Below are 23,089 nucleotides of genomic sequence, written 5' to 3' on the forward strand. Positions count from 1 at the left end.
GAAACATTTTACCCATTGAACATTGTTTGATTCAAATCTCAAGAAATGGCCCAACCTGAAAAACTTGTGCTCGATTCTTCTTCTGTAAAATATTTCTTCGTTTTCAACAACATGAATTTTAGTAAGTGCCACAACAACTGATCGGTTGCAAAAACAACTTAAACGCTTGGTTGAAACTTTTACTTTTAGAGGATCCTGACGACAAAAGAAATGGGTCGAATGTAGATGAAGAAAAATTGAAGAAGGTCTTCTCGAAAATGGGTTTCGTCACAAACGAAACATTTTTGGACTCAACTAGGATTCAGTTTCATGAGGTTGGCATTTATTTGGAAAAAACGTTTCATTACAATGCTAAATGGTAATGGTTTTGCTCTTAAAGCTTTGAACTCATAACTAAACATATTTTAACCTCTTAATTAGGGTGCCTTAGCAAGTATTTCTATAAAGTAGATCCCTCAGGTTTATTTAAATTGATGCTCACATTTGTTGATTTGAAGGCGTTCGACAATATTTGTAAAATGGCCGAAAGCGAAAAAAGGATTGATTGCCTGGCGATTGCTTTTCTTTCTCATGGTGACGACAGAGTGTTGCAAATGTATGACCGTAAAGTCCATATAGAAGAACTAATGCATCAATTGAGCGAAGTGACGACCTTGCACAGAAAACCAAAAATTCTAATCTTCCAGGTAAGAAGCTCAGGTAATCAAACAACTAAAACAGTTCAATTTTTCGTATATCTTGATTCAGCAATGCACACATGAATACTGCATTTGAAAAGGTTGCAGCATTAACTGAACCAAATGCATTTTAAGGCTTGCAGGGGTGCTAAGGCGGCAAAAGGTTTGCAAGCCCCTACGGATGGTCGCGATAGTGTTCAAAGCGATAGTGCAACGGAAATATGTAGAAAAGGAGAATATGAAGAACAAGGCAACGATCTAATTTCTAGCATTCCTCTATTAGCAGAGTTTGTTTTGTGCAATTCGACAAGTAAAGGTATAAGTAAAGTTTTTGGAGAAGCTTACACCCTAATTTAGTGATTCCCGACGTTTTCTGCCTAGACGCCAATCCGCTACTACTGCAAGCTAATCGCAAAACATTTCTGTTTTTATGAGAAGATTTTTGATAAGGATTAATGCAAATCTTCGCTCCAAATGAGACTTTTTCGATCCCCACTTTGCGAAACACTTCCCTAATTGATACAGGTCCCAAATTTTTTGATGCAACAAATCACTACTAAAGTCAACACAAAGTTCACACAATGTTTGGTAATTTGGTACCAATGATACACACGGGAAAATAGGCTAAGTTCGTGCTGCCGGGGGTCATAGAGACGATTTATCTCACGTCGCTTAACAAAAACAAAATCGAGTCAGACGCTATTAGATGTCTCTAGAATTAACGGAAAAAACACTGAACAACGTAAATACAGGACAAGTGGAAATGGAATACTGTAGCCATTGTATTTCATTAATACACTTGCTATTTTGTAATAGGATATGTCTCCTTTCGTGACACAACCAACGGCTCCTGGTTTATCAGCAAACTTTGCGAAGTTCTTGATAACTACGCTGAAGGTATATTATACTAAATTAAATGAATAAAGGAACCAACCCAATCTTGTCTTTTTAAGGACCAAAAAAAGTGGAGCTGGACTTTCTGCAGTTACTTACAAAAGTATCAGCTGAAGTTGCCACATCTGATCCGCATAGAAAAAATCGTCAAATGCCTTCATTCACTTCCACCTTAACCAAACTTCTTTACTTGCCGAGGCGACCCAATGTTACTGACGCAAATTTTCATGTGCAACATTAAGTACAGTCACATATTGATGGTGAAATTGCCTTTTGGTTGTCAAGTTCTGTAAAATTTGCTTTCTGGATTTTTTTTGCCCTCCCTGTTCCACCCATTTCAAATTTTCGTTTAATTGAAGAAAAGTTTGACGGTTTCGTGCAGCACGCAAAAAACTCATTGGTCGTGTTCTGACCCCAATTTTGAGACTTTTCTGTTAATTCCAATGAGCAAGCATGTACCTATTCCAACCAACCTACCAGCGTAACAAACTGTACAGCTTAAAGCCTATATTTAGATACATGAGAGTGCATTTTTTTGTGAGTGAAATGCATTTCTGGATTCCTATAGCGAAAAACAATCAAAATGTACATTGTAATGGAAACAAAAAAAGGATTTGTCATATTATACCCATGGCTTCAAGGGGTTGTCAGGAATATCGCGGGTTTTGGTTTGAGCAATGCTCCGGCAATCGTACACATTTGCTTCTTAACGTTTAAACACGGCGTCATTAGGTTACTGCATGTCTTAATTATTGTAGTTGCTTCAGAATGTAGTTTTGATTAATTAACAGTTTCTGTAAAAATAACAAACGGTAACTTAAATAACGACAACTAAATGTAGCAAATCAAGGCGAAATCACAGTAGCCACACGGAAACAAATTTGTTGATAGCGGGGTTTAAAGCAGAGAAGCTCGGAATTATTGACCCTTCCTAGTGTAAACTTACATCTGTAGCCGTCCTACTTCAATTTCTCTACGATATAAAAAAAGCTTGCTGGTTGAGACAAAACCCATTCTGTTTCCTGTTTTGGGGCTTTTGGGGGTTCCATTTCAAGGGTCAAGAATGTCGGCATTTACGGATTTTCGAGCATGAAAGTGGGTTCGAACTCCAATGCAGTAATAATACTTTATGTATAAACCTCTTTATTCATTTCATCCGTTATCATGCATCAATTAATGTGTTTCGCTTCGCGAAATGTGCCGTCATCACATTGCGAAGGAAATAAAGGTGCTTTACGCTGCATAAATTAACGCTCGCCCACTTGAGTTATGAATCATTGTGTTTACTTCATAAAACAATTAGTCATACACACAACCAATTTCCGGAAACCAATGTTCCATGTTGATTGGGATCAGACAAAACACCATATTCTGTTCACCACAGGGTGGTAAAATGCAAGTTCGGTACAATGGTCAGTGCAGCAGTGCATTTTTCTGTATATAGAGTGGAACTACCGATACGCATATTGGAGTTTTGTTTTGTTAAATACAAGGGTTTTCTTTTAGAGTGCCTGATGGTTCTAATTACCAACTGAATCCAGTGTGAACACACTGAACAATTATATAAACTAATACATAGTTGTGTCTTCTGTATCGTACGTTAGACAAAAAATTTAACGAAACGTTTGTTTCAACGTTATTTTGTTCCTCCCCATTAGCTGGCATGACAATCGCGGAGTGGCACGAAACCCTGACTCATTCACCTGACGAGATTTTCACCATTAACTCAAAACAGATGAAGATCTGTCTAACCGTTCAATTTTAACATTAGCGCAGGTTTCTTACGCACAGGAAACGATTCAGTATTCAAGCGCAGGATGCCTTCTCCACCCACTACAAAGCAAAACTGCTTGGCATGATTAATAACATATTAGCTTTGGCTTTCCTATTCAAAGTAATCAACTCCAAGTATTTTGCAATGATGTACATTTATGAATGGCTCAATTTTAACATTAGTTATGAGCAGGTTTCTTACGCACAGGAAACGATTACGTTCAGTATTCAAGCGTTGCCTTCTCCACCCACTACAAGGCAGGCATATTGGACTGTGGCGTTGTTTATTGCTCACTTATGTATTCGCATGCAATTACAGGTTGGCGGACTGTTTAATGAGATACAGCCTTAGTAAATTGAGTTTTCGTATTGTTTAGGTCTAATCAGATACGAAAAAAACAGTTTGTTTCTACCACAACCAATATATACATAGCCGTCCAGATGATGATGTGGATTTATTCTATGATAGTTTGACTACGTTAGCAAAAGTTGCCAGTGCAATATTTCCTTCTAGATGTTTTGTAAAGATTCATAACCATAATCTTTGTTCTCTGTGGTTTCGTTGGTTAACAAATTTTCTTTTGTGGACGTTCCCGAAATTTGGTCGCAATGTGTGCTGACTTGTGGTTGTGTTTTGTCGGCAGAGGTTTAATGCTAGGAAATGTTTTTTTTTAAATCCATGAATTGATGCTGAAGAGACTAAATAAAAAGCAGGAAAAAATCCAACCTTTCTCAAACTAATTTAGCGGTATCATAAACCATTTTTTAGAAATTTTGCGACTGAATAATTGTTTGTGTTGCCGGTCTCTTGTGCATCACAAACCCGATTTATTGCGCACAGGAAAAGGTTACGTTCAGTAATCTTGCGTAGGTAGCCTTCCAATCGGCTGTTTCGAGAACAAGGAAACAACTGGGGAGTTCGGGCAGGTTGTAGTATTTGTGTTGTAACTTGGAACTATGAAGGCCTACGTAGAATGTGGTGAAAAGGAGTTTAAACCCGTTATTTCTGTTGTGTGTCACTTGTTGGTTGATTGACATGGTGTCCGCCACAATTAACGCAGATGTAATGTGTTGTGCATGGTTTGGTCAGCTAGAAGTACAAAGGGTTTATAAACATGCAGTGCACTCCAGGCAACAAAAGATCTTTCATAAGTTCCATGAAATCATAAAATGTGGAAGGGTTTAAGGAAATGCCAAGCCTAGGAATTAGTTGTTATAGCCTTAACGATCATAACACAATCAGTCATAAATGCGACCAATTTCCGGAAAACAAGTATTCGATGTTGTTTGGGATCATCTTTTGGACAAAACAACATATTCTGTTCACAACAGGGTGGTAATGTGCAAATTCGGTATAACGGTCATTGCAGCAGTGTATTTTTCTATATATGGAGTAGAACTACCGATATACGCATGCCCAAATGAACAAACTTTGAGTTGTGTTTCGTTGAATACTATGGTTTTCATCGAAAGTGTCTGGTTCCAATTACCAACTGAAACCAGTGCGAACACACTGAACAAGTATACATAAAGTAGTACGTGGATGTGTCTTGTGTATCGCGTGTGCTTATTGCATATGGTTTGTCCTTTAGAGATTGCATTTTGTTCAAAAGCATTGATGATTTGAAATGTTTATTTCAAAAAATTATTTGTAAAAAGTAAGTTTAAGAGAAGCGTTTGTTTCAACCTTACATTTTTACCTAACCTTCCCAGTAGCAGTAGCTAGACGCAGGTTTCTCACAGGAAACGATTACGTTCAGCATTTAAGCGTTGCCTTCTCCATCCACTACTAAGCAAGCATAGGGCACTGTGGTGTTGTTTATTATTCACTTATATATTCGCATTTTTATCTTTAACTTCTTAATGAACACAAATGGACGTTTCCGATCTTTTGTCGCATATGTATTCTGACTTGTGGTTGTGTTTTTTCGTCAAAGGTTTAATGCTTGGGAATGTTATTTTTCATAAATCCATGTATTAATGCTAAAGAAACTAAATAAGAAGCAGCAAAAAATCCAACCTTTCTCGAACTAATTTCGCGGTATCATAAATCACAATATTAGAAATTTTGCGACTGAATAATTGTTTGTGTTGCCGCGGTCTCTTGTGCATCACAAACCCGATTTATTACGCACAGGAAAAGGTTACGTTCAGTAATCTTGCGTAGGTTGCCTTCCAATCGGCTGTTTCAGGAACAAGGAAACAACTAGGCAGTTCGGGCAGGTTGTAGTATTTGTGTTGTAGCTTGGAACTATGAAGGCCTAGATTGTGGTGAAATGGAGTTTTAACCCGTTATTTACGTTGTGTGTCACTTGTTGGTTGATTGACATGGTGTCCGCCACAATTAACACAGATGTAATGTGTTGTGCATGGTTTGGTCAGCTAGAAGTACAAAGGGCTTATGAACATGCAGTGCACTCCAGGCAACAAAAGATCTTTCATAAGTTACATGAAATCATAAAATGTGGAAGGGGTTAGGGAAATGCCAAGCCTAGGAATTAGTTATAGCCTTAACGATATAGTTTATGAAATGTCAGCCTTCTACTTTTTTAATCCATATTTAAATGATTTTATCTGCGAAAATGTTTGTTTTAGATTTCTTAATATTTTTTTACATAATTTAAAGCAATGGAAAACCCAAAGTCTTTCCCTATCAAAATCGGCACATTTCATGTTTTCAATAATGAGAAATTCGGTGAGACAGGGTTGTTTTCATCATTGAGTTAAATGTAGGCTTTATTATTCATTTTATATCAATATGTAGATAAATTGAAACAAAGACGTGGTTCAGACCTCGACGCGTCTAAACTGAACCAAGTTTTATCAAAACAATTTAACTTTGAAACCAGAGGAGATTACAGAGATTTTACCCAAATGGACTTTTTGAAGGTAAGGGCGGAAAATGCTTTATATGGGAAAACTAATCCACAAACAAAAGTTTTTTTTCGACGGGCTGACATAACAAGGATAAAAAATAAAAAATTTTGTGAAGTTTCACTGAAAACCTAATTTTAAAGAAAACAAAAGTTTCTGCCGTAAATTGGACAGAAATTGGATGAAATATGCACAGCTGATTATTCAAACATCGATTGTCTTGCAATTGCATTCCTCACACACGGAAGGGAAGGAAAATTGTGTATGAGAGATTATGGAGTTGAACTCGCTGACGTTATGGATAAACTCAGTAAAATACAAAAGCTGAGGGGAAAGCCCAAAATTTTAATACTACAGGTAAAACGTGAGATATGTTTTACATTTGGAAGCTTACTATCATAAGAGAAATAGTCGTATGTAAAAGTATATGCGCCGTTTCCCAGGCGTGCAGGGGAAGTCAAACTGATGTTGGAATGGAAACTGATGGCAATGCTGACGACGAAGAGTCCGATCCTGACAGTGAAAGTACAAGAAAACAAGACCTACAAGAGGAAGAAGAGGAGGCTGATGACATGCTCTCTGTGATGCCATTGTCGGCGGAGTTTGTTTCGTGCTTCGCAACAACAAAAGGTATCACAATCTATTAATGATCGTTTCTTCATCTTTGAAAGTCAGTTTACTTAGAAACAGCACAGATTGTGTTTTAGAAAAATCCAAACATGTGAGTGTATGACTATTGCATAAGTAAACGTCCAACAATTCAGTGTAAAATGATGTACACCCCATATTTAACAGTAGATTATACCTATATGCCCAGCATGCATTTTTAAACATTTTGTTTTAGGTTTTAAATCATATCGCAGTCCTTTGTTGGGGTCAAGGTTTATCCAGACACTTTGCAAAGTTCTTGAGGAGTATGGGAAAGGTGCGAACGTTAAGACTTACACGACTTCTGAGATAAGCACAAAAAGAAAAAATGATTCTTGTTGCAGATCCCAAATCTAAACCAATCGACTTTCTACATCTACTAACCATTGTATCAGCCAGGGTGGCAGTGATGAACCCAAAACAACCGAAACGGCAAATGCCATCATTCACGTCCACTTTAACCAAGCTTGTGTACCTACCAAGAACCGCCATGAATGCTGCTCAAGCATCGGATGAATTGTAAACATAATCACTGTGGCTATCAGGACAGTAGCGTTACACATTTATCCGATGGTATACTGATCAAAATCTTATAGAAAGAAATCTTGACCAACAAAAAACTATAGCCTATATTACATTGATTGTGAGTTGTAACTTTAGTGGCCGCAGAAACTTGATTTTTTGTCTTATATTCTATTCTGATGAAAACGTTTCGATGTAATTTTAATAGAAAAAAAATTATTACATTATAACCAGCATTTATTATGGAACAATATATCACAGAAATAGCCGCACCTGTAAGCGTTAGTTCAATGTAGGCCTACTTCAAAAAGTATCGTGCCCCTCTTTGTTGCGCCTAAATCGTTACTGTAAAAAAATTCTTGCTAAATTGCAGTGCTGGAATGGGACATTCCTGACCCAACACAGCAAATGAAACAATTTGCCTCATGTAATGAGGTGTCTAAGGGTAAAACACCAAAAATCACTGTGTCAATTCGTCAGCAAATTGTGAATGAATTATTTTGAATCTATCATGACTTGAAATAAAATTTTTTATGTGGTCTTGATTGCTGTTCGACTCGAAGGCAAACCGCCTAGATATGTGTTTTTAGAATCTCAAGAACCAAAAACCTGTGCTTTAATTGGACAGATTAAAATGAAAGTTATTCAAAACGAGAAGATTTTGACTTTGGGTTAAAACTTAGGCAAGAGAGTTGATAATACCAAATGGATTGAAACGTAGCCTGGCCTATATGTTCGTTAGGACCAACAGAGAAATTATAACCAAAAAAGTTTCATTCATATATTCGAAACATGTTTTATTCTGCATACAATATGATGAATTGGGTATACATTGTAGTGGAAAATAAAGAATGGGAGAGTCGGAGTGTTTCGTGTCATCGTGTAATCTTTGGAAATGATCAACAGTCTTCCCAAAACTAAAAAGCTATGTTCTGTAGGTAAAAAGGAAATAGTTGAGGAGCGGTTGACGCAATACCGTTACCCAGTTATTACTTAAGAGCCGAAACACAACATGACGAAAACATTGCAAAAGCTAAAAGGGAAATAAAACAACGAGGACTTTATAAAGACCATGAAATTTACCTTCATTTGAAACAAGGACTCTGGAAAAAAAGTCAGTTGTTTGATATTTTGGTGGATGAAGTTGGATTGAATTTATTGTGCCAAAGGCAACTGTCTGGTGATTAACATTACAATAAACATTTGTGTAAATTGTGTGGATAATTTGTTTTATATATTTTACGTATCCCTCGAGACCTGCTCCACCATTCTGCGTTTTTCATTTATAAAATGTAGCAAAAAACATGGTGTTATCGCTTCAGAAACTTACCGCGATTTAAACGGACAGAGGCGAGGGGAGTTCCCACATGTTGTTACCAAGGCAGATATTCTCGGTCGGTCCCTCGAACACCCCATTGCATGTGTAGGTCACAACTTGACAACCAGTGTATGGTCCACTAACGGTTACTTTCAAAGCAACCATGAGCGGTGGGTCATTGGTACAACCTAAACAACAAAGAGACAAAGATGTGTTCCTCGCCACAGTAGATGTGCGCTTTAAAAAGGTTTAATTAAAGAAATTGGATCAAATAGTATCTAGTGTTCGTCCTTGGTAAGAACTTACTCCCTGAAATGTCACAAGAATTTCCGCACGCGTCACACGTCTTTAAACAGATTTCACGGATGCGGCGTATGCTATTACATAATCCTTGGTTCCTATACAACAGGCAAATTGCGTGGGCAAATTGGTCTTTGCAAACTGCAATCAAAACAACGTTCAGATATCATCAAGCACAGCGAACCAACTGCTTATTTTTTCAGTTTTCTTTACAACATTACCGTACAACCCATGTTGGGATATTTTGTGTTACCAGACCATAATTATAAAGCATTTTTCAAAGAGGCACAGTATATATAGTGTACGCACTGGTGTTGCACGACCAGGTGCTGAGGTCTAGAGAACCACGCAAGGTTTCCTGATCCATTTCTACTACAGATGGTGAGGCAAACCCTGTTTCCCTCAGTGTACCGACACCTGCTAGAAAATTTTGCCGTTAAACAACGCGCGCTCTTCAAGACAATGCTAACCCGTGTGGTTACAGATAATAATATAGTACAGGTGTGTTCGCCCTTTCTTATCGTTTTTTCACTTCTTCTTTTGTAGCGTTTTTTTCTTTTTTTATGTGCCGCAACATTGTCCACATTGCTTAATTTACATTTCTTACTTCCTGATGAAGGATGCTGCATAACAGCCGAAACGTCGAGAAACGTGGATAAAATAAAGTTTGCCAGAAGAGCAGTATTCAGCAATAATATGTAGCCTATATATTTATATGGCAATAGTAGTTTCGAAGTAGGAAACATTTCCTCCAATGAAAGGAAACAAAACAGACAAACATATATACTTACTTTCGCAATTCATCGTGTCTTATGATTCGACCAACAATTTTTTTGTTTATTTTTATTATTTCCAGGATGCTTAAAGCCACAATTTTCACTAATCTGGACAAGAAATTTGATACTTGTAATGTTCAAATCATGTACGCTTGATTATTATTCTGGACTCTTGCTTTATTTTTGTGTATGGCAGTGAACCTGCTACAAATAAGCGCTAACTTGACTAAACGGCATATATTGCTGACTGATCCGTTTTGTCTAAAGCCAGAACACAATTTCCTCTATAGTGTATTGTTAGCGATTCAACATTGATTTATTCCAAACCTGCAGTACAGAGCGTACGTACGATTACAATTAAACGGCTCAATGCAGGTATACTGACACAACGGACAGCAGCGTGCAGATGACAAATATTTCCGATTTTCGTTTATTGTTAGATCAGAACAAACGCTTCGGTAATTGAGGTAAGAGTTAAAAAACCTTTTTGCCTTTATTTTAAATTATGCGTATTACTTTGAATATTTCGTGATATTATTTATTCATTGTTCGTGCTCTTTATTGCATGCTTGGCGATCCAACAGAAACACATTACTGTACGTTTGTTGCAGTTTCCGATGACAAACCGTATATGCGCTTGTTTACAACGTTTGTCGTGACAATTTTTTACTCAGAACATATTGTTATTGGCCTTTGCCTTGACCCAATGAGTAAATTACATAGCATCATGTGCCATATTAATGGAGGTTTTTTTTTACTGATGGGTGTTGTTGTTGTGCCGTGTAAACTGTTTAAAGTGCCTTTCTCTTGTGTTGTAGCTCCATGAAGCGAACCGAACCAAAACTCTCACGTACAATTTGCTTAAATGTTAGGCAAGTGTTTAAATGTAGCCTGTACATTCGGTCGGGCCAACATATTCAATTTACGGCACCCAAGTTCTTTCACTTTTGATGCAATTCTACTATTACCAAACAGAAGGTTATAAGCATTCCGTTTTTATGAATGTAAAACGTACAAGTCGTGACCTTATTTTCGAAATCAAGAGAAAAACGATTTCGGAGCAAAACAATCATCACAACAATTGTATCATGTTTTTTTATATACAAGAAAATTAAGATGCATTCGATACACAATAAACCAATAAAGCGAAGGAACAAAGTCATGCCATTTATCCAGGGTTCCAAATAGGTTTGAAATATATTTTGGGCCAAACCTTCCATTGTTTAACATTTAATTTGGCTGCTTTGGTCAAATTTTCAATGGTAGACCTACTTGGAACCTTTTCTGTAGAGTTAAATTGGGTTGTTAACGCTGTACACCGAAATGCATGTAAATTGCAGCATTACCCGTCACTTAAAATGTCACTGATGTTCAGCATAAGATTGTTTGCATCAAGATACACTTTGTTTTGAGATTGTGATATCTGGAACAAAAAAAATTTCGTAAAATGACATATTTCTTCATTGTGAAACACAACAAAATGCTATGACAGTAAATAGTTAAGAGCCAAACAATTTTTACCGTTTTTGCGATGCTCTGTGCAGCTCTGATTTGCCGAAGCTTCAAATATGCTGGGTTTTTGCTAATAGCCTCACCAATGTATAAAAACAGTTAAAGAAACCACAGTAAAGTTTTATGAGAATTTAATTTAGACCAGTTTTGCAGAGTTTTGACACTTTCACACAAATTTAAAATTCCCCAAAACTGCTATTTGGGAATGCCATACCAAGCTTATCTCTAAAATTTGTTTAAGTTTTGGATATTTCAAGATTTAGTTTTTGCTCGATTGCGTTATTTCAGTAAATCCAGATTGTCATAGTGATATGGTGTAGAGATTAAGGTTTGTAGATGCACCAGAATGACTTAAAAAAACAAATTATTTAAATTATGATCTCATGCATACAGTTGCACATATCAATTCAATTTTGGTTTCAAACAGTTACAGCAGCATGCTTATATTTTGGCTCTTAGCTCTGGCTTTAGCTAAAAAATGCAATTAATGCAACTCAAGCCCAACAACCAGTTATTCCTGGATAAGTGCATGAGGAAAACAGCCATGTTAACAAAGGATATAGTTTTGGCAATTTGAGCCTCTCCCTCTGCTTGCACAATTTTTTGTTGTCTTTCCTGTTTTGCTCGCTCGACAATATACTGTGCACGCTGAGCATCCTGTTGAGCTGTAATACACAATAACAATATCACAGCAAAGGTGTTTGATTTAGTGTGGTACGTTCGACAACAATGTTTGTGTTACTTACCAACTTGTTTTGCTTCAATGGCATGTGTGAACTCTCGACTAAAGGTCAGATCAGTGATGGCGACGTCATCCAGAATAAGATGGAAATCATTGGCGCGATCGGTGAGCTCTCGTTTAATAAGAAGCGAGACCTACATTTTACACATTTTGGGAAAGTAAAATGCTGGAAACATGCAAAATCAAAGTTGTATCAGATAATTTAGTTCAACATTCTGCAACCTTTTAGCTAATTGGCATTGTATCCAAGCTGAATATAAGCCACTTTTATCTGACAAGTCAAGAAAAATCAAGTTTTTGGGAGATTTGAACTCACGACTCTGGGCTAACCAGACCAACTGCTAATTGATTGAGTCATTGATTGGGGTCTAGATAGACTCGCTACGTAACCATCACATTTAAGAAATAGTTTTTTTATGAAACGACAAAAACCTGTGATCTTTGGGTGATAAGCTGTGATGCGTTGAACTTGGCAACAACACTTTTTAAAACTTCGTTGACTATGGATGGTAGAACCTGAGTAGACATATATATATTTCTTAATTGCTGAATAGATACAGCCAAATATCTTTCGGTAACAGATCACAAGAAACTAGAATATCCTTACTTTTTCATCATAGTCCGTTCCTATTGTTTGTGTGAGAACGGGGAGTCTTGCTGCATCGGGACGCGTTAGAACACGCAGGTTGATGTTTACCATCTGGAGATCCTTCGTTCCTGAGGAAAAGATGTGCATCAAACCACAAAAATCAAACTAGCATGCTTTCAAGATCTTCAAGAGCCATCAGATTACTAAATCTTTAACTCATCTACCTAGAGTTGCATGTCTAGGACCAGCCCGGCTAAAGAGAAGAAGTCAGTTGCAGAAAGCAAAGAATAAATGAAAGGAAATGTTGCTCTTACTTCAATCAAGATCATTTTTACTTTCATGAACTTGGAGTCTTGTTTATGAGCAAGATACTGGGAACCTGGTTTTACAATGTATGGCCAAAAAAGGTTACCAAAGCAACCAAAACCAAACATCAAGATTGCAGGCTACTGAGACAGGCTGATCAAGCAAACTCTAGGTTATTATTCGCCTTATAGTCATCATTTGGCAAACTATTTTTTTTTATTTAAAACAGAATATATTGCCATATACCTGTAGGTGAGCCCACTTTTGTAGGTCGCGAACGAATGTTGTATATGATTGGATATTGAAACCAAGGAATCCTGCAAATTTGGTTTTTATTTTAGGAGTAAATCAAGTAAACTAACAAGCCAGAAAAAAACGTCAATTTCAATACCACACATAGGCTAAAATACACATGTTTTGTTTTAATAGGTTCTTCTATAGCAAAAGCATTTTTTCACCTAAAATGTAGTCCTTCAGCATATATTTCCTTCTGCACTCCTCCTAACCTACTGAAAATTACTGAACGGTGTCCACCTTCCACTGTGTAAATAGATTCCTACAAAAACATTATTTTTCACTTTGGTCGTATCACAAAGTTTGTTACCATACCATGCAACACTAATACACATACCTTAATCCCATATATCAAAGCAGCAGCTCCGAGTAGAGCAGATCCGCCACCACTAAGTTGCTTTCCCATACGAGCAAATCTACTGGCGGCATCTTTTGCAGACATTTTGGGTGGCCGCGAATCTGTTTGTATCAAACAAACCAGTCCTATCACTTGCAATATTGGGATCTTTTCAAAAGCACAAAGTTGGCATTCACGTAAATTCACAATGAGAAATTAATCACAAGCAAACACGCAACCAAGGACAAACGACAGAAATGCACAAAACAATGATGAAACACGTGCGCAAGTAAAATTCTCGCAATTCACCATTTTTTCGCACGGTAATCGCACACTATTGAGTGACGTCATATTCTTAATTTTCACAGTACTTCTATGATTTGTGCCCTAGAGATTAACTATCTGAAAGATAAAATGAATTGGCAATTTTTGGTAAATAGTGTGCAAAATTTTGGTCCCAAATTTTACTGCAACAATAGCGTTACACCATAGACTACTTAACATACGTCTATTGCTTAATTGTATCTTAACTTAATTTTGTCTCTTTTTATGGATCACGTAATTTTAAAATACTAGTAGTTTTAATTTTTGAAATGTCGTATTGTTTTAGGGTTTCTGGCAAATTTTTGGATTCTTTATCACGAAAAGGGACTTTTTATCTTTTTAGTGCCTGCTGTTGGAATATTCCGGAACACAGCAGTGCGACATACACGTATACTTGCATCAAAACAACCACAAACAAGCCTTTTTCCAATTTTGCCGGTTGTCCTACAGTCATTTATCTGACGACAAAAATCCACGTGTTATGCACGTTCTAGTGATGTCTTGCGCCGGATCCGAGTACCCGGACCCGGCTGGATATTGACCAATTTCCAATACCAGGACCCTGCCGGATAATAGACTTAATTTTACCGGATATTTGGGAAAGCATTTTTGTCCTAATAACGGACAAACATTTCGAAGATTACCCGTTTTTTGACCCAGTCTGTGATACTCGCCAACTTTTTTTCTGTTGTTTGTTATTAAGGTTTTTCGTGACGTGTTATACCATATTAATAAATGCCCACGTTTATTTGTTCCATCAATCAAACATTTTTCCCATACCGATAAAATACACGAATCGGTGTTAACCAACTGCCGGATCCAAATTATCCGGCGGATTTGATTGACAACTATCCGGATCCGGCCGGGCCGGATAATTAGCACGTTCGTTCGGCCGGTAATAAGTTGTCCATGGTTAAACTGTCAAGATGCATTTAACATAGTTCCGCATGGATGACTATTGTGATAAAGCGCTATCATTTACGGAAAATACTACTAACCGGGTCGGAAAGATTTTTCTAAACTTGACCCACATATAAGTCAGTGTAAAACAGAAATCTGTGCGAATTTCAATGATTAGGCGTGAACAGGGCAACCACCTGTTATTTTTGTTTATATATTTAAGATGAAATACTAAACAAAATCGTAGCGTTAATATTCGCACAGATTTCTATAGGCTTATATGTGGATCAAGTTTGGAAAAAACTTTGTGACCCAGTGTAAAAGTATCTTCCATCATTTACCGGAATTTTGAAAAAAAAACTTGAAGCTCTGTTAAATAGCGTGAAGTTTCACAATGATGTATATTTGTTGGTTCTATTTTCTTTCCCTCATATTAAATTTCAATATTACCAGCAAAATTTGTATAAGAGAGTAGCCTGGAATCAGTAGGTATGTTCAATTCGCAATGTGAACATGTTAAATACGTTTTCTGGCCATCAATGCACATAAATACAACACGTTTCAAACAGGCTGAAGGCAGCGATTCTGCCTTATAAAGTTTTTATTTTGTTACTATGTCGCTCTTTTTCAAAATGCAACGCATTCAAAAAAGATTTTGAATTCTGAACTGATCTAACTTTTAAAAAACCCCAGTTCTAATTAATTGCAGTTTGAATCAAATCTGAAACAGATAAAAAAAGTCGCTTGGAAGACCGGCTTATTCCCGGGCAAGTGTACTTCGCGCTTAGTTGGTCAATAAACGAAATGGCGACAGCCAACAAGAATGGAACAAATAGCAGCACTGTCAGTATTGTAACTACTTCGTTAGAACGAACAAGGCAGTTGCGATGCACGAGAAACAGGCAGTTCACCAACTGTTTACATGAGGAGGTTAAAGGCGCCGTGGAAAAGAAACGTTAGTCTTATGTACAGCGGGTAAAAATAAAGTGTAAAAGCAAAAGGACAATGGGCAGCGCAAAGTCGTGGAGGCCGAGTGTAGTTTTCACAGGTAGTGTTTCGAAACCGGCGCAAACCGGTCGAAACCAGTTTGCGGAGGGAATTACCTTGGTAACGACCAACAAAGCTGGTGAAATCATAAGCTTGGTTATAACATTTAACAGTGTTTTGCGTGTGAGGGTCTTCTAATATACATGGATAAGTGGCATTATTGAGTTCATATCCCATTTTCACCAAATTCCAAAGACAAAAGCAAGTCAACGAGGCCAGTCTTAAAAACTCTTTACCGCAGTGACGTTTAAAACAAGAAATTGATCAGAGCTACCGATATTATCCAATGACGTCAGAAATGTCATGTGGCCATATTCGGCGCAAATAAGACTGCGAGATAAGCATGGAATACCGCGACATTCGAACACACGGAGGCAGATTGGCGAATATGATTGTTAGCAGATAACTGCCATTCCCGCACGAAATGTTTGGCACTGTTTCTTAGTTGGAACGAGAAAAAAAAATAAACTTACAAGCGTTATGAATAGCAACGTACTGTACGGAAACTAGAAGTAGAAATTACTTCAATGCCTTAGAAAAAATTAAGACAGAAGTTTCAAAATACCCTGCGTCCATAATAAAATATTATACGCCAAAAGGGCCGACGTTACATAATGATGCTGTGGTGGTAAGCCTCGTATAGCACGACGAAAATACCGACCTGCTGAAAACTTTTCAATTCAGTGTCTGCAAACGACCCCAAGACAAAACCAAAAACGGGTCTGTCCTAAAATTACCCTTTTCCCATTACAATATTTCATGCTTTATTGGTGTCGCGGTTATAGTGTTGGTCATCTGATTTGCATCATCAAGTCATCTGTTGATAACGCAGCTGGTAGTAAGAAGCTGGTCGGCTAGCTGGTTGTTTGTGTTGAAGCGGGCACACTACAACCATCAGATCACGATTATTGCATCGAATCCGAGGACTCTTTAGCACAGCAGCTTAAATGTCGAAATTAAAGAATATAAGGTTTGTTGCACAAAGAAAACAACCAAACAAAACTAATAGTCGTTTACTAACCCATTTTTCGACATGGCCTTTCTTTCCTATTTTTCAACCCTCGAGCTAACCAAATCCCCCTCTGTGCTGCTGTACGAACCCTGCGTCGAATGACCGCCAGACGACGCTGCGGAGCCTAAAGCCGAATCGCTTGACGTGCCGCGCTCTAGCGACTCCTTCCGGTGAGAAGACCTCGGAGGAATCGGAGTTCGAAAATCCTCCGCTCTCGGAGGCAGAGAGTGCAGAGACGCGTCCTCCAGACTCTCAGTCGACCTCTGGTGGGAATCTGGCAGAGGATCAGTAGTCCAGGACATCCGGTTGGACGCCAGCTCAGAGCGGGATCGCCTTGATGAGGAAACTTGATCCTCTCCTGTTGCATCCCGGTGGAGGGAGGTCTCAGCCACAAAAGCTCCTGATGCAGCGGAAGCGCTCACAACATCCTCGGATGTGGAGGAAGATCTAACGTATGATGAAAATTATTGTTCTTCACACAAAATGTCAAAACATCAGCGACAGATTGAAATATTCGTCAACATCCACATGATTTACTCGCGTGTGTTACAGATTTTATAGTTTTGCTTTCTGTGCGGTTAATGCGGTAGAACCAAATCTAATTTTCAGGCATGCTGAGATAACCGCCAAATAGTTTTAAATATACAATTTGCGTGAGTTTGAGGAAGTGCTTCACAAAAAATCTTCACAACGCAAACAAACACCACCAGAATTAACCAACCACTCAAAAGCACATATTTGACAGGTGGCCGTTACCTTGACGACGACGATGTCATGAAACCGGACGACGAAGACGCCAAGTCAGAAGGCGGGGTCAAAAAAGCGCTTTCCTCACCACCAGGTGGCGACATGGAGCGCGCCCCTGACGCTCCGTCTTTCGAATCAAGAGGAAGGGGGTTCCCAAAGGCCCGTCGGGCGCCAGGGTCCCCTGAATCCCGCGTGGTTACTTGCTCCAGGGCGGGGGTGATGGTCGAATGGCGTGTCGGGGGGGTGCCAGGGGGCTCCGGGGGGTCATCAATATCAGGGAGGTGTGCGCCTTGGTACCTACTCTCGCTATCTGGATCTGTTATCTGCCGGGCGTACTGCATGCGGCGACTCGATGACGCGACAGCCACGTGACTTCTGTGTGACGTAGTCGGGCTTTCGTTGTGTGGTGGAGGCCGGTCCTTGTCAAGAAAAGTATATTTTTACGCAACTGCATTGCTTCGAACCCATTAACTGCAGTATTTTCGCAAGAGCAACAGACTCTTAGGCAACATCATTTTGAGCGCGACGCACTTTCTTGTCAGTGTATATGTCTTTGCGTGGCTATTTAAGGCCGCATTGTAGGTCATTTTACTGTTTTACGACACGAGCTACTGATGTTACCTTGAAGTAGTTTTCGCCGAAGGCGGCAGACGCCGACAAGCGTTGCTTGGGATTGAAAACCAAAAGTTTCTGCAAAAATAGTTGTTACCACGGGAACTGTACGTCATCGGTTTCATTTATGGAACACATTTGTTTGCAAACTTAAAAATTTGCAATCGCCACTCGATACAAACCTGTGTCATAGTTGCAGGATAAATTACGTCTGGCGTGAATTTAAAAAACTATACAATTAGGAAAACCATCGAAGGACATTTTACCATTAAAAGCGATATAGCGTCGGCGTCCATCCTAGGTACGTAGAGCGAAGGCGAACACGGCCGTTGGGGAGGAAATGAGGTAAACGGCATAGCGACATCCAGCGGCCACTCGGCTTCCGATGGCCGTCCTATAAATCTGAGGAAAAACGGTGGATACAAAACAGAATGCAGAAATACGCGCATGGCGTAAACAGGCCTCGGATTTGAGTACTTACTCAAATATTTTCTTGAGTTGATTCACATCTCCGGTACCCCTAAAAAGGGGCCTACAAAACAAAAAAGGAACGAATTTTCAAAATTGCACGACTACTTTAATGATAATAAATAAGTAAAGGCTTGAGTAATTTAAGACTTAAAATAAAATAAAGTCCAGAGACAGTTAAGTCCTAGCTGAGGCAAACTCAGGTACTAAAATCTTTAAATGCAGAAGAGTGGTCCCTCGAAAAGAAATTCAAAAGGAAACAAGAACTGCAGTTGTTTTTCTTTTTACCTTCTGTTGTAGAGTTCAGCAAAAATGCAGCCAACACTCCAAAGATCTACAGGAGTTGCATAGCTATCCTGCAGTAGAACCTCTGGCGCTCTGTACCACAGAGTCACAACCTGTTAATTACACACCCATCGTCACGTTTTAGCTGTGATATCCACTTGTATGTGGTATATACTGTAAAATTCATGTGACAAGAACAACAGAAACGTGTACAAAATTTTCGGAACCCGTATCTTTCTGTATAGTTATTTTACCAGTTGTTTTCCAATATGTTTGTGAAACTAACAATGAATGTGAATATGTATATTTTGTCAGCATCAAAAATTTTCGTTTAATTTTTGTGGTAAACTAAAATCCACACATTCACCACTGCTGTGCTGGAATTTAAAAAGTCTTAAAAATAAAACTTATTTGGTCAAGAATTATTTACTTACAACTGCAGTTAGAGCCATGTCAAAACTATAAATCCTCGCCAATCCAAAGTCTGCAATCTTTATCTCGCCGTAGTTGGTAATGAGAACATTTTGTGGTTTGAGATCACGATGTATCACACGCATGGAATGCAAGAAGTCAATTCCATTCAGCATCTGGTACATTATATCCTGCATGTACAAGGTAGATTAATGGGAAGGTAGGCACTTTTTGTTCTACCTACGAACGTACTGCTGTGATTTTGAAATTAACTACAGTTGACACATAATCAAATTTTATTAAATAAATCTATAGTAAATTATATTTATTCAAAAGATCTATATGTTGTTGTGGTGATAGCCCAAAATACTAAGTATGACAACAAAGTATTTTATCATACATTACACAAACTTAATTTATAATAAACATAACATAATCATGTAACTTTTGCGGTAATCCATGAAACCAGACCGGAAAAATGGACAATTACAATAGAAAATTATATATCAGGTAAATACGAATCAGTGTACCTTTATAGTTGGAGCAGGTATTCCCTCGTCAGGGGCATTTTTCAAAAACATGTCCAAGTCCTGATCAACATATTCAAATACCAACATCAACTGTGTTTCCCGCACTGTTTGTCGTCTGGTGCAAACGTCCAGCAGTCTGCAAACATTTACACATGAAAACAACACATTGAGGGTGTGCACGTGCATGTGCATGAGAACAATCTGCCACAACAATAAAGATAAATGGGTAAAATTACAGATACAAAAGTGTAAGTTTTACATGAATAAACAATTTGTTGTTTACAGTAAAAATGTACATTAAGGTCCACTAAGGGAATGTCCTTCCATGATATTTGATGTCCCTCTGTACTAAACAATCCAAAGCAATCTGTGTGTACAGCTCAATCATATTGTAGTATAAATAGCACACAGTGCAAACAGCCGACAATTTTCCCAATACAAGTTCAGAGCGTCCGATTACAGGACATACTATGAAATATTGCATCAAATAAATCAGCTCCTTTGAAATTTTGGAATGAAATTTAATACATCCGTCACTTTGTTTCCCTTCTCCAAGCAATATTTTTAGGAGAAAAAGCTTTCAGCACACCAGTTGATATTATTTGGAGACATTATAAAAGTTTACTACACAACAATAACATATTTGAATACATAAAATATTATAAGTGCTAACAAATGTTATTGCACAAACACGAATTTCTCGAATTTTTTTTTAATATTAATACTGAATGCATTTTTTTAGTATGATTTATTTTAATACGCCTAATTTTCAAAAATCTTCATTCTATTGGAAGAAGTTTAGTACAGTATCAAACCACATCGTCAAGTATAGGTAAAAGCCTTTGTTGGCCTGAAGCTGATAACTTTGAACATGGGAAGCCAAGTAAAGCCACTTCCTTCCTAAATGAATAATTGGCCAACTAATCCCGATGGGAAAACGTTTCTAGAAAAGTTCAACCCTTTTGTCCACAGGTCAAATTATACCAGGTCTGAGATTACCTCAAGCCAAGCAATTCTATCTGAAGCATTTGCAGAAATATAGCTAATCATTGGGGGTGTCGGTAATAATAAGTTGTCCAATAATGGAAAGAATGTGGCAACAAAAGAATAAAATAAAATCATCTAAATAGGGAGCAGTTCCCATTCAGTTCCAGCTAACATGTCATTGACCCTATTATCAAGGACGGCAAATAGGCCGGCATGGAATGTCAAGCAGCTTTCAATGGCATACCAACGGAAAAGCGTTGAATTCTGGCTGTCGTTATAACAGCAAGAGGGTACAACACAACCAAGTGAATATAAATACCACTTTAAAAAGTGCAAACATCACCTAAAACATTTTGTAATTAGAATAACTTCACAGTGACACTTGGAATTGTTGTTGGTCATGCATCACTTAATTTTGACAGACTATCCAACCCACCTGACTACATTTTTGTGTTCGAGTGTTTCCAGCTGTTTGAGAAGTGCAATTTCACGAACAGTGCTTAACGGCATTCCCTGCTCAGTATTCTCAACTCTGAGACATTTCATAGCCACAATCCTGCAAAAAAATTGCTAAAATTAGTAATAGGCTGCTGTAATCTAGTCACACATCATTGATAAAAAACATGACATGCCATTTGATTACGGAGTCCTGTTCCATATTAATAAATGTTATTACCACATTATTAGTGCTTTGCATATAATCGAAAGCAGGGCACCTGTTTTTTTGTTCTGTCTCAGGGTTAGTGTCCCTTGCCTTGTAAACGATGCCATATGCGCCAACACCAATTTCTTCTATGCGTTTGTACCGAGAGGAGCTCCAGTCATCTGTGTTGTTCCCATGACTTTCATCTCCAAGCTGATTCTCATGAGGTTCAGCTTCACCATCTGATTGCAAAGTGGCCATGGCCACGTCACAAATCTAAATAGACAACATTAAAATGTAAAAGTTAAAAAAAGAAATTTTTTTATTAATAATGAAGAAATAAACTTCCACATGCAGTTGCCACCAGGGTTTTAATTACCTGGTAAACTCTGTGATGACATTCAGATTTGTATTTACTATGCAAACAACAGCATATTACTATAGTTTTTGAGTCCTGGCTAAAAAGAATCCAAACTATTTGCAATGATTTATTAACAACACCTATAGGTACAAAGATATGCTTTAAGACTGCTGTTGAAAATCAAATAATCCTTAAATTATAAAAAAAATTCTTGATTGAAGGAGTTCCATCCAATTCAGATACCTTTTGTTACAGACGTACAGAGCATCTCAAAGTTAGGCGACTGACTCCCAAATTAGATCTATATATTATTAGCACACCAGTTTTAAAATAATATTTTAATACGTGTATCTCTCTTTTTACATAAACGCTTTTCTTTACCAAAGCAAAGAGAAACATAAAACAACATCGTGGGTTACCACCTGCACCAATCGATTCAATCCAGCTTCTCCAATTGCCCCTTCCTGGCTTAACCCAAAAATAAATTAAAGGTTCTCGCCGCCTGCTCCAGCGCCGTTTACTGCTGCAGCAAACAGAGCGAACGACCCCAGTCCTTCTTTTTAAACAAGCCACATACGGGAAAAAATAAATCCCACATTCCAAAGATAAGCACCAAGGAGCATCCCCACCTCAAACCATTCACAAGAAAGATTGCGAACGCGCAGCGCAGCTTTTTTTGTGTACATTCACACATCAAAGAAATAAGTGAGGTCATCTTCTCTCGCGTCGAAAACCTTTTTCGTTCGGAGACCGCGTGGCCTTCGGAAGCAGAATTATGTTTGTTCCTTAATTCCGGCGGGACGCTTCACCGCATAAGCACGTGGTCCTTTAGCACTGAATGTAAAGCCAAATTTCAAATTAGGACTTCCGCTAGAACGGGCTGTATATGAAAACATCATAACTTCCGCTACAAAAATTAGAGTTATTGCTATTTATACAATTAGATCTAAAGTTCTACAACATACAACATAAATTCGTTTTGGTTTTACGGTTTTAGGAATGAAGGCTGTCGAAAATTGGATGTCATCCTTTTGCGCATGTGCTGCTTTCGTTGGTCTCCAGCAGTAAATTGGCCTCTTAAGATTTCCATGGCCGAACTTGTGGAGTTATGTAAGCAGCGATAAATATCAAACCCAGTAGCAATGCCCTGAAACTTTATCGTAGTGAAAGATAACAAAATTAGTGATTTTTGTTCGTGAA

At 38.1% G+C, this 23,089-nt stretch overlaps 4 protein-coding genes across 7 annotated transcripts; 2 read left to right on the plus strand and 2 right to left on the minus strand.

Annotated features, from left to right (window-relative positions):
• The first annotated feature begins 45 nt into the window (after window positions 1–45).
• LOC145894712 (caspase-6-like) lies at window positions 46–1,812 on the plus strand. The gene is made up of 6 exons (XM_082983358.1): window positions 46–121; window positions 190–314; window positions 498–686; window positions 813–993; window positions 1,494–1,574; window positions 1,631–1,812. Exons 1-6 carry the CDS (start codon window positions 46–48, stop codon window positions 1,810–1,812), a joined length of 834 nt encoding a protein of 277 aa, XP_082839484.1.
• Window positions 1,813–5,603: 3,791 nt separating this feature from the next.
• LOC145894380 (caspase-6-like) lies at window positions 5,604–7,933 on the plus strand. Its single transcript, XM_082982949.1, has 6 exons — window positions 5,604–6,039; window positions 6,109–6,233; window positions 6,393–6,575; window positions 6,662–6,848; window positions 7,063–7,143; window positions 7,211–7,933. Exons 1-6 carry the CDS (start codon window positions 5,973–5,975, stop codon window positions 7,387–7,389), a joined length of 822 nt encoding a protein of 273 aa, XP_082839075.1. The 5' UTR covers window positions 5,604–5,972; the 3' UTR covers window positions 7,390–7,933.
• A 2,886-nt stretch (window positions 7,934–10,819) lies between these two features.
• LOC145894255 (prohibitin-2-like) lies at window positions 10,820–13,772 on the minus strand. 2 transcript variants are annotated; one of them, XM_082982785.1, is made up of 10 exons: window positions 13,563–13,772; window positions 13,390–13,487; window positions 13,178–13,248; window positions 12,644–12,753; window positions 12,469–12,552; window positions 12,041–12,170; window positions 11,856–11,959; window positions 11,304–11,381; window positions 11,129–11,205; window positions 10,820–11,066 (listed from the first exon to the last, which is right to left on the minus strand). In XM_082982785.1, exons 1-10 carry the CDS (start codon window positions 13,665–13,667, stop codon window positions 11,051–11,053), a joined length of 873 nt encoding a protein of 290 aa, XP_082838911.1. In that variant the 5' UTR covers window positions 13,668–13,772; the 3' UTR covers window positions 10,820–11,050. The 2 variants fall into 2 exon arrangements, with proteins under 2 accessions (XP_082838911.1, XP_082838910.1); XM_082982784.1 differs by having other exon boundaries at window positions 10,823–11,205; window positions 11,304–11,379; window positions 11,854–11,959; window positions 13,563–13,768.
• A 1,782-nt stretch (window positions 13,773–15,554) lies between these two features.
• Window positions 15,555–22,497, minus strand: LOC145894097 (uncharacterized). 3 transcript variants are annotated; one of them, XM_082982553.1, is made up of 12 exons: window positions 22,312–22,497; window positions 21,602–21,804; window positions 21,322–21,441; window positions 19,899–20,034; window positions 19,392–19,559; window positions 18,961–19,070; window positions 18,686–18,736; window positions 18,471–18,606; window positions 18,214–18,282; window positions 17,602–18,011; window positions 16,855–17,292; window positions 15,555–16,775 (listed from the first exon to the last, which is right to left on the minus strand). In XM_082982553.1, the coding sequence occupies exons 2-11, from the start codon at window positions 21,787–21,789 to the stop codon at window positions 16,881–16,883; spliced, it is 1,800 nt and encodes a 599-aa protein (XP_082838679.1). In that variant the 5' UTR covers window positions 21,790–21,804; window positions 22,312–22,497; the 3' UTR covers window positions 15,555–16,775; window positions 16,855–16,880. The 3 variants fall into 3 exon arrangements, with proteins under 3 accessions (XP_082838679.1, XP_082838680.1, XP_082838678.1); XM_082982554.1 differs by lacking the exon at window positions 22,312–22,497 and adding an exon at window positions 21,908–22,177 and having other exon boundaries at window positions 15,555–16,718; XM_082982552.1 differs by lacking the exon at window positions 22,312–22,497 and adding an exon at window positions 21,908–22,177.
• Between the last annotated feature and the right edge of the window lie 592 nt (window positions 22,498–23,089).

Source organism: Ascidia mentula, chromosome 3, assembly GCF_947561715.1.
Source record: "Ascidia mentula chromosome 3, kaAscMent1.1, whole genome shotgun sequence".
NCBI classification, from domain to species: domain Eukaryota; kingdom Metazoa; phylum Chordata; class Ascidiacea; order Phlebobranchia; family Ascidiidae; genus Ascidia; species Ascidia mentula.

Bases quoted from the DNA above. Each gene is read 5' to 3' on its own strand.
- LOC145894712 (XM_082983358.1), top strand. From the start codon at position 46: ATGGCCCAACCTGAAAAACTTGTGCTCGATTCTTCTTCTGTAAAATAT. The intron at 315-497 runs GTTGGCATTTAT...GTTGATTTGAAG, and splicing joins CTAGGATTCAGTTTCATGAG to GCGTTCGACAATATTTGTAA. The intron at 1,575-1,630 runs GTATATTATACT...TGTCTTTTTAAG, and splicing joins TCTTGATAACTACGCTGAAG to GACCAAAAAAAGTGGAGCTG.
- LOC145894380 (XM_082982949.1), top strand. From the start codon at position 5,973: ATGGAAAACCCAAAGTCTTTCCCTATCAAAATCGGCACATTTCATGTT. The intron at 6,576-6,661 runs GTAAAACGTGAG...GCCGTTTCCCAG, and splicing joins CCAAAATTTTAATACTACAG to GCGTGCAGGGGAAGTCAAAC. The intron at 6,849-7,062 runs GTATCACAATCT...ATTTTGTTTTAG, and splicing joins GTGCTTCGCAACAACAAAAG to GTTTTAAATCATATCGCAGT.
- LOC145894255 (XM_082982785.1), bottom strand. From the start codon at position 13,667: ATGTCTGCAAAAGATGCCGCCAGTAGATTTGCTCGTATGGGAAAGCAA. The intron at 11,960-12,040 runs GTAAGTAACACA...TGTGTATTACAG, and splicing joins CATTGAAGCAAAACAAGTTG to CTCAACAGGATGCTCAGCGT. The intron at 11,206-11,303 runs GTAAAAATTGTT...TTTTTGTTCCAG, and splicing joins CACAGAGCATCGCAAAAACG to ATATCACAATCTCAAAACAA.
- LOC145894097 (XM_082982553.1), bottom strand. From the start codon at position 21,789: ATGGCCACTTTGCAATCAGATGGTGAAGCTGAACCTCATGAGAATCAG. The intron at 21,442-21,601 runs GTGCCCTGCTTT...ATTTTTTTGCAG, and splicing joins GAGACAGAACAAAAAAACAG to GATTGTGGCTATGAAATGTC. The intron at 17,293-17,601 runs GTAACGGCCACC...ATCATACGTTAG, and splicing joins ATGACATCGTCGTCGTCAAG to ATCTTCCTCCACATCCGAGG.